We start from the raw sequence: 17,700 nt of genomic DNA, 5'->3' as shown, positions 1-17,700 counted from the left end.
TCATGTCTGCTTTAATTGTTTTGGTTTGTGGCAGAGTAAGACACAAAAATGGGTGACTAGAACACTAAGTATGCACTCATTTTCCATGCAAAATATCCATTAATATCCTTTTAAAATTTGGCTTGTTATTATTACCTGCAGTGTTTTTATGAGAAGATGGGTAGAACATGATTACTTGTCATAAATGAAGAACTGCCTTGTGCCAGTGAAACCTTGAACTTGTTTCTTCTCTGAAAAAATTATAAACAGAACTGAGCATATAAGAAAAAAAAAACAAAAAAAAAAGAAAAAAAAACCAAACCAAAACAAAACAAAACAAAAAAAACAAAACAAACAAAACACTTCAGTGGCTGAAAAGCAACTTTAAACAAAAATTATATTCATAGCCATTCAGGCAGTAGCTTGAAAAGCAGCTTTTATAAAACATATTTAATGTTTACAATCATTCAGTGGCTGAGAACAGTAATACTTTTAAAATATGTTTAATGTTTAAAGCCACTTGGTGGCCCAAATAACAGCTCTTCCTGAAAAGATATTTAATGTTCAGAGTAATTTTGTGGTAAGAAAAAGCAACTTTTTAAAAATTTTTATCACTTACAGCTGATCTGTGGCTACTAAAACAACTATCAATACAGCATGTTTTATGTTTACAGATATTATCTGCCTATATAAAAACAATTTCTACATTTTTCAATACCACACTTGAATATATCAATTTCTTTCCCTCATCAACAGTAATATTAACAAAAAAAAATTAACACATAATCCCGAGAACTCTACTGAAATATATCTTGAACCTAAAGGTGTTTATGAAAATAACAAGACTGGACCAACAATTATAAAGCTTCTCCTTATATACAAAAAAACCCTAATACTCAATACCACTGAAACTACCAACAATATTTAGAATATACATTTAGAACAAACTCAATAGCTGAATTTTAATAATGAAGACATTGTTTGGCAACCTAAACAAGGTTAGGCTGTATCAAAACCCATATGATAAAATATATTATTTGATTTATGCCACTGCAGTAAAGTCAGTTTGTGGATAGAAACATAGTGGTTTTAACAGCTGTGACATGGGTTCTTAGCTTTTTCTACTTGCAGTTAAGCACAGTCACACAGACAATCCCAGAGTGGGTTAGGTTGGAAAGGACCACAGTGGGCCATTTGCGCTGACCTCCCTGCTCAAGCAGGGTCATCCTAGAGCACATGGCACAGGATTGTGTCCAGATGGTTCTTGAGCGAGGAAGGATGCACAACCCCTCTGGGCAATCTGTTCCAGCTCTTGGTCACCTCATGTTCAGGTGGAACTTTCTGTACATCCATTTCTGCCTGTTGCCTCTTGCCCTACTACCTGGCCCCAACAAGAAGAGTCTGCCTCCATCTTCCTGACACACTGCTTTCCAACATTGATCAGATCCCTTCTCTGTCATCTCTTCTGAAAGCTGAACAGGCCGAGCTCCCCCCATCCTTTCCTCATAAGAGAGATACTCCAGTTCCATAATACTTCATGTTACCCTCCATTGGACCTCCTCCATGTCTCTGTTGAACTGAGGAGCCCAGAAATGGAGACAGCATCCCCCTATGCCTCCCCAGGAACAGAAACATGTACCTCAATCTGCAGGCAATGCTGCTCCTAATGGACCCCAGGACACCTTTGGCCTTCTTGGCCAAAAGGACACACTGCTGGCTCATGGAGAGCTTATTGTTCTACCACCACTCCAGGTCCTTCTCCGCAGAGTTGCTTACCAGCAGGTCATCATCCAGGTGTGCTGATTCACGGGGTTATTCTTCGCCAGGTGCAGGACCCTGCATTTGCCTTTGTTGAATCTGAGGTAGTTCTTCTCTTCCCATCTCTCCACCCTGCTGGGGTCCCTCGGAAGGGCTGCACAGCCCTCTGGAGTATCAGCCACTCCTCCCAGCTTTGCGTCAACAGTGAACTTGTTGAGGAGGCACCTGCCCCTTCATCCAAGTCATTGGTGAAGAAATTAAGTGCTGAACAGTATTGAACCTTGGTGGACACAACTAATGAGCGATCTCCAACAAGGTCCTGTTTCACTGATTACAATTCTCTGGGATCTTCATTCAGCCAGTTGTCAATGTGCTTCACTGCCCACTCATCAAATTCCCATCTCCTGAGTTTGCATATGAGGATATCATGAGGGACAGTGTCCAAAGTCTTGCTGAAGTTGTGATAAAGAATAACCTCTGTGGGCTTAGATATATATGAGAAGTAAGAATCAAATGCTTTTAAATTGTTTCAGCACTAATACTGACTTTTTGGGACTTTAAGAACAGCTAGCAAAAAAAAGTTATCCAGCATCACTTTTAACAAACAAGTCTTCTCAGCTTTGCTGAGAATTTCACTGTTCACATGTTTGTATAGTCCTGTCTGTCACAGCTTTGATTTTACATCGATTCTCCCACCTGACAGCATTTGCCAAATGTCTTAGATTCACTGATCCAACAATTAGATCCAACTTCAATTCGCAGTATCCAACAGCCAGGGTATATGAAAGGAAACTCTCAGTATGGCAACAACCATTATCTTTTAACTAAGAAAGTCTTGATTTTCTGCACTATTTTCTCCCTCCTTTTAGATCTACTTTTTTTTCTGACTCCCGCTTGCCACATAATTGAAGCTGCCTGGGTTGCCCAGTGATCTATCATAACAAAACACTTTTGTTTCAAAAGCTTTAACTGCCTACTTGTAATAGTCTCTCAATATCTCAGTGCTGGTTTTTTTTTTCATATTCCTTTTATTTTGTTTTACGTTTTGTGCAATGTCTCGTATAAAGGGAAATACAGTCTTTGAGAAAAGGCTAAGCAGCCCTAACCTGCCTTCGCTTCTGCTCCTTCCTTAAAATCACTTTCCTACACAGTCACAATAAAAGTTATTCTGATGATCAGCGTAGTAGTGTAGTAATATATTTTCAAAATTAAAAGAAAAAGAGAATCAGAAAGACAAGAGCTGTAATTAAAAAAAAAATAAAACAACAGCTTTTTCTAAAATAATCCAAATAAAAAGAGATCTAAAACAGTAGGAATCAATTGCCAGTCTTTCTGTATGAGAGTGGGGCTGCCACTGGCATCTCTCTTGGATCTGAACTCATAGGTTGCGAGTAAAAGAGAATATATGAACAGGTGACAGCTTGACAAAATGAAAGCGTCACTGGAAAGTGCTACAGGGGAATCTTAACATAGCATGAAACTGAGAATACAGAACTTCACATGCAGAAACACAAAGAGGCATCAGAAAAAGTAACTTATCAGTACTTCTGCAGAGGTGGGTTATAGCTCCATTACCTATTCATTCTTGATCTTGGGATCACTGCGGAAAATCCTCTAAAGTTTTTGTCTCAATGATCAACAGCAGACAAAAAAAGGAAAATGATCAATGGGAATAATTCAACAAGGACAATTGGATAAAAATAAAATATATTCAAAATGATTGTATCTTGAATATGGCATGCAATTCCCATCATTTTCTCTAAGGACTTGATAACACCAGAAAAAAACATGGAGACCAGGCTGGAGATGGAAGGACTGCAGAGAGTGGCTGCAGACAAATTATGCTGTCAGTAATCTGTCCATGAGCATGTATAAGGCCATTCAAAAGTACCTCTGTTCTCAATGGGTTCCCAAAGTAATGTCTTCCCAAGAGGCTAGGTAAGCTTTTGGAAGCCCTTCAAAATATGTCACCAACAGCTAGGAATCCATATCAAAGGCAGGCTCATTCAACATTTGCTCCAATGCCTTGTAGTCCTTCCCTCCCCAGCCTCTGCTCACTGTAGGCTTCAGGCTAAACTCAGGCACACTGTGCTAAGCTGAGCCAAACCAAAGTGCAGGTTATTACCCACCACTTCACCAAGTTAGTTTTCTACATATTATGATTCTTGCACATGAAACCACATAGATGGATATATTAAAAATATGTTCCCTTTGTGGATGTATATATATGTTCCATTGTGAATGTCCAAATGTAAGCCAATACTTAAATAAAAGCCAATTAAGTATTCACTCCAGCAGGAAAACTGCCAGAAAATTTATGAAGACTATTTTCACACTGGCAGTAGCTTGGGAAGCAAATGCATTACACTCTTCAGGTAGCTGCTTTGCACAACTGAGGAGCACAGTAAAAATAACCTGATACCCACTTTCTATTATGACCATTGACCATTTTAGTCTGCCACGGTGATCTGGAGCTTTTAGAGTCCCATCTAATCAATAAAGAGGTAATGTAGTGGAAAAGTATAAATGAAATTCTGTGGAAAAACATATGACATCTGTATATCATGGAATTGATGGGTTTAGTACAGCCCCAGCTGGTCTATGTATAAGCATAGAGGAATAATGCAAAGACCATAGAAAACAATTAGGAGACTGTGACAATGGATGTTATAAATTTGCTGCTAAAATCACCATATTCAGTGAATGAAATGTGTACAGAAGTGAATGTATTCCTGTGCACATTTTTCTGTATAAATATATAAAAATATATAATATCTTCCCTTGAATGTGTACTTAATGCTGCTATGTCCCCATTCTCAGTCATCTGGACTGATAGCTTTAATAAGGGGATAACCTTGGTTTAAACTCAGCTTTATTTGAATGCTTACGTCAACTATATTGCAACTGAAGCCAGCACAGCTGCCAGAAGCAACAACACAATTGATTAAACTATACTTAAGGAGAACATATTTTGCTGATAGAAACTCAAATGGGGATATTAGGGGACCCTTTTCAGTTCTCATAGATAAATCCCAACTTCTGATTCATTCTACATTTTGGAACTTATATTAAATCAAAAAAATATTTTCAAATAAAGGTATTGATGAAACCTATTCAATATCACGAAAAAACAACCAAAGAGACAACAACAACAACAAAACAGACCACAAAAAAGCCACCAACATTAGGAGTCCAGCTCTAAGTGTTTATAATTATCTTACTAGGCATAAGATAACAGCATAACAATCTTTGTTACTAAAATATTAGTTCTTCATAGTAATCTGACTCCATCTGCTGAGTTTTTCTGCAGGGAATTTAAAATTATTGTCCTTTAAAAAATAAAATCTTCACTATCAAGTATTCTGCACCGTATTTACCATGTGAGCAACACAATGTCAACTTTGGAGGCACTGATATCCTTCCACTACAGAGCGGAAGTTGTGCCCACTTCAAAACTATCAGAAACACTGGACATCACAGATGGGTACAGCAGCCTCCATGTCACAACAGTTGGTAACCCAAGGGGCTTTTCAAGAGAAGATTTTTCTGGTTTATGGCTGTGATTGTCTTTCCATCATATAAAAACAGATTACAGTGCAAATATGGAAAGAGCAAGGCTGGCCGTCCATTCAAACATTGTCATGGAATAGGTTTGCATCCTGGCTTTGGATGGGTAAACATCCTTCTAACATTTTTTTCTTAAGAGCATATGAAGGACTTTGGACCCTGGTAAGTAAATCATCTTAAAATAGCAGTCCTAAAACTATCTCTTCAGAAAAAAAAGTAAAATATACTCAGTACCATGATCTTTTTATTGAGTTGGATTGATTAAAAGGAAAACCAAACCCTTAGAAAGTAAATTGTAGAAGACAATTCAATCTGCCCTCAATGTAAATTTGAAGGGAAAAAGTAAACTTCCACCTACAACATGCTTAGAGAGTAACACAAGTCCTAAGAAAATCTACTGTGATAAACATGGCTAATAATACCTCTGTGCAGAAAACCAGATCTTGGGAATGCCACAAATTTTCAATTTTTTGCACTTTTTCCAGTAAAAAATTGCCAAGGTCCAGTTGATGTACAATTTTTTGTAACACTGTAACTGCAACCCTGATTCCAGAGATGAATGCTATGGAATTATTTCAGCCATCCCAGATTCAGCAACAGCAATTATTAGGAAGTCCATAGACATTACAAAACTGAAAACCATGTAGCCATGATAATTTCGAAAAAGTACCATTACTAATAATATTGCCAATAACCTTGGGATAAAGTACCAAACTGAGTAATCCTTTGCATGCAAATGCTATGAAAAAATAAAAGACTGCAAGATACTAGACACAACCTTGTCAGGTTCACATAAGAGGTGAAAAAAGTAAGGGTGAAAAAAGTAGTGTTTCAGTGAATTTCCCACAACTTCCCAATAAATATGTGCATGAGTGCAGTTTATAATAAATACTCTTGTGAAACTATAGTAAGAGAAATTTGGAACATTTTGTAATTAAAAAGTGGCAACTAGAACACAAAAATGTTAAAAAAACATAGATGAGAGGAAGAGTTTATCTGGGGTTTTTCCTAAGCCAAGACAACCATATGCTGCACCAGCTGAAAAATCAAAGTGATTTTCAATGTCAGCCTCAGGCACTGGTAGGTCTAAGCATCTCTGTAGGTGCAACTAAACGGTACTGATGATAGAAACGAGTAGTTTTAGATCCTCTGAGAAATTTGTGCTTGCATGAGGGAAAAACAGATAAGAAAGAGCAAGAGAATAGCAAGACCTACATCAGAGAAGACACAATCTCCTGGCAGACACATAGAGGACAAGGCATTTCTGGATATTTTTGCTGCAAGACAACCTAACAGCAAAAATTCTTAATTGCTTTAGTAGTCACTAATTGAAGTTTAGGCTTCCATTTAGGGAACTCTCTCCTTGCCTTGCCTTTTCTGATCAATTTTCATCCATCTTTAATTTTTTAATAGAGGAAAAAAACAAACAACCAACCAAAAGAAAAAACTAACTGTTACAAATAAATCTTCTAGATATAGTAAACGTGACCAAATAAAGAGAAGACCGAGAAGATCCATTTTGCCATGACATCTACTTTTATTTTTCCTAAAGATGAATAAATTGAAAAGCATTTATTTTAAAATTCTGACTGCATGACACACCATGCTCAGTTGTATCTCATTTAGTCATGCAACTCCTCATCCATGTAAAAGACACAATGTATGTATGGCACACCTTGAAGAGAATTTCATACGGAGTAAATGTTCTGTTAGCATTTAATTTTCTGCTGCACGCACATATTTAAGAAATAAAGAAAGATAGGGGAGAACAACAGAGTAAAGGAATTGTCGCAGGCAACTCAATGCAGGTCCTGTGTTTTCCTGTACAAACACCATCACTGATTCCCATTTTTTCTTTCTGATCAGGTTTTAAAAAAAAAATCATAACCAACCATTCACCGGTGAAAAATGTTCTGAATTTGCAACAGATGCAGGTGTCAAAATGTAACAAACAGTTTTCATCTCCACATAATAATACATTTATCACATCCTATCACATTCTACTATTCCTTATCACAAAATTTAAAGTATTACCTCATTAATTCTATGTAGCAACTTGTATTGGTACCTTGTCACCTCCCAGATTGACTTTAAAAATATCAACATCTGAGGTGCATAGCTGAAGGGGAACAGTATCCCTCTGCTTGAAACTCAGAAAATTGTTAACAACTACCAGGAGTATTAAATGGCTGGTACTGGCTTGTGAAGTAGTGGGGAAAGACAGTTTAGGAGAGAGAAGGGCAATCAGCTGGAACTAGCACTGGGAAGTGAAAGGACTCCCAGCCCAGAACAAATTAATTTCTGGTGCCTGCAGGGAAAACCAAAATGCCATCTGGCAGCAGAACACAAGCACTGTGCTTATGTTGCAAACACACTGCTCAGGACCGCTTCAGAATCAGCCATCAGGAAGAGACCAAAAGGGTCCATTTAGCCTATTCTGCTCCAAAGCAGGACTGATGTTCTTTATGTCATTTCTAGCAAATATATCTCATGTTGTGAAAATTCTTCAAGCAAAAACCTATTCCAGTACTTCAGTATCATTACCACTTTCTGAAAAGAAAATTACTCTGTCCTCTGTACACTAGGTTTTTGAAAACTTACCATGTTCCCAGGCAATCTTTTTCTTCTTTTTTTTTTTTTTGTTTTGGTTTGTTTGTTTGTTTGTTTTTTAACTTAGGAGTCTGATGCAGTAAAGGTTTTCTTGGAAATTATGTTTCTGACAACTTTAGCCACTCTTGCAGACTCTCTTGCATTGTGACCAAGGCAAGGGCAATAGTTTGAGCATGCACAGTATAACAGGACTTGAATAAAGACTTGCCCCTTAATGCATGATTAGGAGATCATGCAAATGCAGTAGGAGTTTAAGAGCCTCAAAGATAAAACCAGTTAAATGGCAAGGTGCTTTACAGTAAACAGGCAATCTAATTTTGTACAGCAAACAGCAAATGTAAACTAGGGAGAGAGGGGAATGCACCACATCATGTGACATAACAATTTTGGGATTAGGGAGGACCCCTGGACCTTAGCATACCTTTCTTGAATATCTTTTTTTTTTAACTCATCCTACCCTCAGACACTTAACATCTCATATCGCAGGAAGATAAGTTTCTAAATAAGCAAAAAAAAAGCTAAAACAAAACTGCAATTTGTGTATATCTAGGCACAGAATATTAGAAACATTTCTAATAATAAGTTTTAGAAGTTGTTTTTTTCATTTCATCCTTCTCTTTTTTTCCTCAGCACGAAAATTACATTGAGACAATTAAGCAATATGCAATTAGTTATCAAGCATTTACAGCTTCTTACTCACCCACTGGAGACATTTCTGGGACGCTGGCAACATAAGGCCCATCCAGAAACTTTGGCTCATTATCATTAATGTCCTGCACTTTGATGATGAACTCTGATTCAGGCTCTAGTGGTTTCTTGGTGTCAACATCCACAGCCTGAGCCCGGAGTGTGTAGAAAGGTTTTTCTTCTCGATCTAGGCTCCTTATGGCATGAATATCTCCTGTGGTCTCATCGATGGTGAAAACTGTGCCAGCACCATCTCCTGAAAGGGTATATTTAACAGTGCCAACTCCCTTGTCCAAGTCAGAATGAAGCTTGAGAAGAAAAATGAAAACAAAGGGAGGACAGAAACATTAATGGCTTTTCTTAGGTTAGACAGAATTTTTTTTTTATTATTTTTTTAATGTAATAAAAGACTTTGGAGGAACCAATTTCTTAAGTCCTTAACTGCCTCTAAGTGTATGGAAAAAATGTGGGTAGTATGCTATGTGAGACTCTTACCCCTACCTAATGCAGCACAGACTTGCTGCAGTTCAGTAACTAAAACTGCATTGAAGCAAAGCTAAACAATTTTTATAAACTGAAATTTAAGACCAAGGACATAAAATCACCCATAGCCACATCAAACAAATGTGTGATGACATGAGAGTGTCAAAAGCTTTCACAGGCATTTGGCTTTCAGAGTAGAAAAAGGGAAAGATCTAATTATTTCAAGAGCAAGAGCTTGATGGCATCTGAAACTCAAACTTGGTTTAAAAAAAAGAAAAATATACACCTCATGAGTACAGTAAATGCTAAACAGCTTAAAATACTGCCTTTTACACAAATATTTTATCACTTGCTTTTGTCTTTTCTGAGATAATCACACTGCAGACTGTGAATCTAGGAGTTTCTTGTTCATTTTGAAAGAGTACAGAACTCAGTATTTTCTGCTTTAAATACCAATATATGCATTTTTCAGGCTATTACTCTGGTGGATTTCTGGTAAGAACTTAAAATTAAAAAAAAAGAAACACCTTGAATTTAACTTCTTGAATGTTGTTGTCCCTTTAATCAGTGTCTATCCTACAACAAAGTGGCCTTAAATATTATTATAAATGCAGGATTTTTAAATCAGTACAAATATAGTATGATAAACTTCTTTCTCAGATACTTTTACCTGCTCCATACTCATCCTTTAAATACATGTAATAACTTTGAAAAGATACACAAGGTTACATCACTGATTCCGAAATAGTTTTTAAAATATTCATTCACTTTTCACATCTAATGAGGACTAAAAAGATCTTCTATAATGGACACCACTCAGAATGGAGTTTTCAAGAGTGAATTCCTTTACGCTGAATTGTAATGCGATTATGGATATAGACTTTATTTACATGATGTACTGCCCAAGGTGAAACACAATAGAGGGAACATGGGACATGAAAGGAGATTATGTATAACATGAATTACTGAGAAACTAAATGGTTTTGGTAATGGGGCAAGAAGCTAAGCTACAAAAAATGAGTTAAAGGCAATTACTAACATTTATAGCTATTGACTTGAAATTGAAAATAGGTCCTTGTGACTGTGGAAGAGGTCATGGTTTGTGGCACAGAACGAACACAAACATAGTCTCGTCTTTGTCTATTTTTTCATCTCATCATTCTTGCTCAGTGAATATACTAAATTCTGATCTTTTGTTTATCTGCCCCCCACATGTGATTTTACACTATGTCTCCAGTCTAAACTAAGACATCTTGCTTCTGAGGTGTTAAATATTTCCTTGCTTGCAAAATGAAAATATAATACACTCTGAGATAATTAATGTCTATTTCTTCCTCATAATTTTAATTTAAGTGGCTCAAAACTTCCTGCTGTGTCATTATATTTTGCTCAGTAAAAACTCGGTATTTTTCTTCCATTGTCATTTAGAGGCTTACAGATATACATCAAGAGAAAGAAAAAAAAACAAAAAAACAAACAAAAAAAAGAATCAAAAATTATGATAAGAAAACTTGAAGAAAAAATGTTAGAACTTTTTAGAGGGAACCAGGCAAATGTTGTAGTAGTGTCCCTATATTAAATAAAATTTGTTTGGGCTTCACTGCGAAAACTATCTTGATACATACTCCTGGAAGTAAGAATCTCACAGGGCAAAATAATGCAGTTATGAAGCAGGAATTTGTAAACAGGGAAGCGTGACAAGATTACTCCTGTCATTGGATTTGGCACTAAAGCTGAGATGGGTGAGTGCATTTCTGGTTGCCAGCTGAAGGATTTATGTTCAACTAGTAACAAATCAGGCCTCATTCTATGTTTTATCAGAGCCCTTGGATTGTACTAGAGAGAATCAATTACAGCTGCTTTCCTAGCTGGAGAAAAAGAAGGAAAAGCAAGGGCTCCCAAGACAAAGGAAGATTGAAGTACAAAGACTAGACTAAATATAGTTTTTGTTCCCAAATGTATTGGAGAGAAAACAGTTTACAACTGGCAGGCTTAGCAATTCTACAGTTACAGGTGTATTCACTGTAGTCACCATGACCTCTTCACAAGTATCACTCAGCTAGTACAACCTAGGAACCATTCCTCCTATTTAAGCAGAGCTGCTATGCTCTGCATTAACTGGGATGTGTCAGATTGCATTTATTCACCAGATCTGCTGATTTTTACATAGGCTTCCTAGATGACATTGCTGGACAATGTGCAAATGCATGATTTGTAACCCACGCTGAACTACACAATTTGTGAGGCAATTCAACATTACACAGTGTCAAATTACTGCAGGGGAACAGCTGATTGATTAATTTAAAATTAACTAAATTCTCCAACAATAAAAGAAATTCAAAGCTTAGATTTGGATACAAGGATGAAGAGAAAGAAGTTAGCATTAATGTATTTGCAACACTAGGAAATAGCCCTTGATTTTCAATGCCTGAAATTTTCCAGAAAGCAGTTTAGGCTAAAGCATAAGTGTTTGCTAGTGTTTCTTGATTTATGTGCTATGAGCTGTATTGCACTGGAAGAAAATACTTTTTTTTTTTTTTTCTGTGGTGAAAGACATACAGAAGATTTGTGAAATACTAGTTTTTCTGACTGTGTCCACAGGAACTTTGGGTTTGTATTCAATTTCTCCTTCTTGCTTGTACTTATTTTCTAATTCTTGGTTTTCCACTATTTCAGCAAAAATAAAGGGCAAGAGAAAAGGTGCTCAGATATTACCTACTTCCCTCGCCACAATGTATTTACACTCCAGAATCAACTGAATTTACTGCAACAAGGTTGTACAAATGATTGTATTCACACCGGTTATCTTAATTTTATGTCTTCCCGATAAATCCTGAATATTAAAAGTGCAGAAGAGGCTTGGAAATGTGAGGGATTTATTTTTACCTTTGCTGAAATCTCCACTTTTATTCTCGCTGTGTAAGTAAAACAGTTTAGTGTCAGATCTTGGGGTAAATCTGCCCTAAGTGTAAAACTAATAATTTCTTGCAGCAAAACTGTTAGCGCAGAAAATAATGAATATTTTTCCATGATGGCAGAAAAAAATGTATAATTCCATAATTCTTGCTAATGTGTACAAACAATAACGCATATGGCAAAAGAAATGACTGATTAAAAAAGTATGAATAATAAGATGGAGACTATTGTGAGATACATTGCATAAATCTATGAAGAAATTGTGACAGTGGTTTTGAATCATATTCAGCACCAGATGCCAGACTGAAGCAGTCTACAAGTCCATGTGATCTAGCAATCTGCTTCAGCCTGTAACAAGCTGAATGCTAGTTTGCTTCAGAGAGGATGAAAAAGTTGATAACAACTCACTACTAACACACCTGGGAAAAATTATTTATTCCATTCTTCTGACAGTTTCTAACAAGTATGATTGTTTGTATTTGAGAAATAAATTAAGATCTTACTGCTTCAATAACTCAGTTTTATCAGCTCTGTGTCACTTCAAGAATTCATGCACCTGTGCAAATAATTTCAAATCACATGAAGGACCAGGAAATGCGTTAGGTAATGCACTTCAAGAATGAGTCTGTACTCCTAGATAAATTGAGTATTGCAGGACTATGGATCAGATGTATTTGTTCCTCAGTATCCTATGGTGCTGATTTTATCTTCAGTATCCTATTCATCTGATTCTCAACTGTTCATGTTCTTTTCCTTAAATACTTCAATAACTTTTATTAATGCAATCATTTTGAAAGGAAAATATGCAAATTGACATACATAGGTAAAAAATTGGAAGCAAAAGCTAAAAAAAAATGCAAGATAGTTTTCTTTAAAATGAAATAATCACTATAACCTCATAAATTATGGAAGAACAAGGGCTATGACATCTGCCAGGATTGCTGCGATTTTAAATTCACAGCAACACAGACATTGAAAAGTTGTTGTTTGAGTTAACAGCTTCCTGTTCTGCATTTCTCATCTTCCTAAAATGTAGGGAATGAAGTAAAAATGTTTTAAATGTCAAGGAATCCTTAAAAACCATAAATTGATATATTTAGCTTACGATACACTCTAAGATTCTAGGTCTTATTCCACTGCAAATTTCACAGGCTGAAAAAAAAAAAAAAACCACTGTCCAATTTATTTGTTACTAGTAAATTAATTTAAAGGCTATATTTAAATATAGCAGTGCCTATCTAGACTGAAAAAAATAGTAAAAGTTCCAGGCCATTAACCATTCCTTGCCTGCACAACAGTATTAGTTATACAACCCATATCTATATCTTTATACCATTTTTCTTTATGCATTATATTTTAGGACTTTACTCCATTATTTTCTCTTCCTGCATCTACTCCCGGGTATCACCATTCATTCTTTAGCCACCAGCACCTGTACTTTCTTGTAGGATGTGCAACAAAAACTATTTGAGAAACCAGAACACCCATTCAACTCCAATATTACCTAACAAGGAAAGCACAGAATGATGTCCTGACCGGAGGAAAGTTAAAAAGGCCATTTTTGTATATAGGTAACACAAAACAAATCAGAACTATTTTGGCAGATCTCTACTGCAAAAGTGTGTGTTCGAACAAGGATACCCACTACAGGAGAGGAGGGTGCAAATGAAACTGGAGACTTCTTATTTGGAAAGGTGCCCTTTTAAAATATAAATATTCTACACATAATTCCTCTTGGCAAGAACTCTATGGTCTACACAGATTGCATAGTTTCTTTTAAAAACTGATAATTAGAATCTAATGTACAGCTTTCACACAAATGTATTTATTCCATCCCTCTAAAAATACATAAACCTTGAAAAATTTCATAAGATTCAAAGGGGTGTGGGGGTGCCAGAGACTTTAATTCAGGACATGGAGAAATTAAAAAAAAAATTGTAATTATGGCTAATCAAATCCATAAAGTGGTTTCTCTTTCTTTCCCTCTCCACCAAACACACACATCACTGCAGAGGACATTTAGGGACGAGGTAAAATCTGCTCAGAACACAGTCAGTGCAAATGTTTCCTGATCCTAAAAGTCTGGATTACCTAGGGCATATTCTAAATAATAAGTTAACATGCATTAGTCAGGCAAGACTGCAGACTAAAGCTTGTGTTGAGAGGAGTTAGTACACTACTACAAATGGGTCATATGAATGGCAATAGGTATAGGGAAGCAGGAAGCAGCTAAAATCACAGAATCAGAGAATCCTTTAGGTTAAAAAAGACCTTTAAGATAGGTCAGTCTAGCTGCAAAATCATGAGGTAAAGGACAGGTGAACAAAAGGAGAAAAGAATGATTTTTTTAAAGGTCATTTGGAAAAGAAGAATTTTCAAAGCTGAAAATTATTTGCAATAGGAAGAGTTGTATTTTTATTAGCTTTGTACAGGGCTTTTATAAGAGACTCCCATCTGTGAGCAGGCTTTCCTAGTACTATGAGAATTCCAAGCAATAATTTAAAATGTCAATTAAAGGATGTGTATGTGTGTGTATGCATATATATATGCACACAATTTTAAAAAATATTATTTAAATTAGTAAGCTATGCATATCTTATAATCATGATTATTTTATTTCATTGAATTTCAATGTCTTCTTTTTTATGTTTAGTAAAATATCTGCTTCCAAGAATTTATATTCTTCTATTTTTTTGTAAAAATAGAAATAGACAACATGGTTCTGAATTTTCAAGTATATTTCTGTACAAGTAAGATTAGAATACAATCATATTCAAAAGTAATTAAGTAAAAAAGACTTTCTACTCCTTCTTTAGTGACTCTTGTTTCACAAATAAAGCTGAACTTTACTTAAATTAAAACATTTATTATCTAATTAAATAAAGCATTATCTTCTTCTGTCATGGGGATTTATTCTAAGCACACTAAGTCAGAGCAGACTTTTCCAATGAGTGTGGTTGTCAAGTAGTAAGATGATGGCAAATGAGTCATTAGAGAGGAATAAAAACAGTACCTGACCTCGTCAGTTCAGATGAATCTTCATCTCTACCAACATCATGCACTTGAGGGATTGGGGATTGCTATTTTTCTAATTCTTCTCTACATGAATATTTTTTTTGCCTTACGTGGAATTTAATAGCAACACTTCTAAAATCACAGTGAAAAAACTCCCAACATTCCTTTTACGGAATGCCATATACCTAAAAATATTGGCCAGTGAAAAATGCTATGTATTTAGTAGTACATTGAAAGAATTAAAATTTCTCAATGATATCTTAATATAATTTAATTATGCAAGCAATTATACATGTAACTTACAAGTTGCATAGATTTCTGATGATTATTTCTGCATCACCATTTCAGCTGGAGATGAGGCATATTGAAACACTGTGATCTGGTCCACCTTCTTCAACTTTAATGCAAGAATCAACATTAGAAGTAATTTTAAAAATTAAATTATTCTTACTCATCTCCTCTAACAGCATATTACAATGTGCTCTGTGTACATATGTTGGTAGGTTTCAGTTCACTGTTGTGTTGTATGTCATTTGAGAGAAATGTTCTGCAGAATTGTGACAGCTGATGTGAACTTCAATCTGTTGAGGTCTCCGGGTATAACAGTTGTCAAGTAACAACATAAGTACAGGTTCCAACAACATATTCCAGTATTGGCTGTTAGACAGCAATAGGAGACAAAATTTGAGGAAATTTATCAACTTCCAATTTTTTCTTTATCCAGTGCAATTTTATATATCCTTCTGAAGGATTATGAACTACAATGGAGTCTGCAGCTGCTGATGACAGCTCAGTGGAAAATGATTCTACCATATTATTAAAGTTTGATAACTTTAGAATTTTTCAACGTATTTGACAGGAACTGAGCAGGGGATTGAATGTGAAACCCTCACAATTCAAAACCCTTAATGCATCACATGGGAAAAGTGAGGTTGTTCCATGTGTCCTCATACATGGATGTGATCTTTTCGCTACCATGTACCTGAAATCTGTGGTAAATAATCTTCTGAGTTGAAGGAGCCTGTGGAAGACATCACTTTTTATTAATGAATATTTGAGTTGGCACCAGTTGGCCTGTTTTGAGCTACACCTGTGAAAGCACTGGTACTCCCTTTATACCCATGCCGGGCTGGAGTCCCTGTGGTTGAGTCAGAGGATAATGTTCATGTCCAAAACTTAGAAACGAGGAAAACGAAATTGCCACAAACAGGGGTCTGGGGGAAAAAAAAAAAAAAATCATCCCAGCTTTAGTCAGGAGATATTTGTATTCCTCTTCAAGACAACACTTTTTTGCTGATTCTAAAAACTAAATGAAGAAAAGACAGCATCACAATCAAATTCTAAATCTTGCTATTTAATTAGGCAAGATCAGCAAAATGTTCAATGGCATTGCCACAATCAATTAAAATGGTAACTATGAAGGTGTGTGATCTTTTGAGGTATAGTGTATGATTGCAGCATTTCCTTTATGAAAGGGGAATCACTATTAAGAATATCAAATAGAATTGAATCTCTCTAGATAATATATACTGACAGTAATGCATTATTTTGCACTGTGTTCCCTGCTGTATCTCTTCTACAACATATATAAAAGATCAATGCACGAAAATATAGATTATGCTGGGTAAATAAATATAATGAAAATAAACAGTTGAGACTTAGGAAGTTTTTAATGTGATTTTTTTTTTTTTTTTTTTTTACATCTAAACCAAAATTTCTAAGACACCTGTTAAAGAAGAGTTTATAATTTTTAATCACTATCTACTTATATTTATGAATATAGGCTCTTTGAAGATCTCCGGATAATCACTGTTCAGAAAGTTGAGAACAAGCAGGATGTTTATACTGCACAGTGTCACTGAAATGAAGCTGTTGGTAAGGTTAGAAATTTTCAGTCTAGAATGAGGTGTTTATGCTTACAAAATGACAAAATCTGTTTTCTTTCTAGGATGTGTGAATATGATCCATTTTCTGTTGAATTATAGTCTATAGATCTCTTAAGCAACAAGATGTAAAATCCTGGTTTGTTACTTGGACTTTTCTACAGAGAAAATACCATTATCATCAGAGGATGTATGCTTGATTCCTCTTCTAACCTAATAATTATGACATTATGGACTTGTTTTTTTATTTGAGATATAATTTATAATGGAATCTGCTATAGCTACAGCCAATCAATTGCATGACATTTTTTCTCTCACAGGAGTTGCCCTACTGCTGCTAGTAGGAACACCTTGTGTGATAGGGAAGAAGTGTGGGTTGTACCATTCAGTTTCTGAAGTGACAGACCAAAAGAAAGCTGCTTGTTGACAATTGCCACGCTGCTGGAAGAGATCTTGACTCTGAGCAGCTTCCCACTCCTATTCTTAGTGGTATTCACTTCTCCACCTAAACATCTGGAGCTAAATGAATTTCCCCAAAATTCTTTATATCAGACTGTCCCATCTAGTTAGAGGAATTGAATAACTCACCTTCATAAGCCTGGCTCTTTTCAAATTAATTAAGGAAATCTCAAATTTCCTGCTGGAGTTGCTCTTCTGAGAAAGGAAGAACCTGCATTTCCAGGCTGAAACTAGGAGTAGAATACATCTCCAGCCATGCAGTCATAAACATATAATGGCAAAGTAGTCATGAACTAATCTGCTACTTTTCATCAATCCCTAACACAGAAAACCCTACTCAGGG

The 17,700-nt window shown here is 35.8% G+C and overlaps 1 protein-coding gene across 2 annotated transcripts in view; it reads right to left on the bottom strand.

Moving 5' to 3' along the window:
* Positions 1-17,700, bottom strand: part of CDH12 (cadherin 12) — a 150,739-nt gene that overhangs the window by 108,808 nt on the left and 24,231 nt on the right. For both annotated transcript variants that reach the window (XM_062499222.1, XM_062499309.1), the window contains exon 2: positions 8,615-8,909. In XM_062499222.1, coding sequence (XP_062355206.1) covers positions 8,615-8,909 — 295 coding nt within the window. The remainder of the gene's footprint in view (positions 1-8,614; positions 8,910-17,700) is intronic.

This window comes from Cinclus cinclus, chromosome 1 (genome assembly GCF_963662255.1).
Source record: "Cinclus cinclus chromosome 1, bCinCin1.1, whole genome shotgun sequence".
In the NCBI taxonomy this organism is placed as follows: Eukaryota; Metazoa; Chordata; class Aves; order Passeriformes; family Cinclidae; genus Cinclus; species Cinclus cinclus.
Note: the sequence above shows the minus strand (reverse complement) of the source record. Positions and strands in the feature narration are given on the sequence as shown.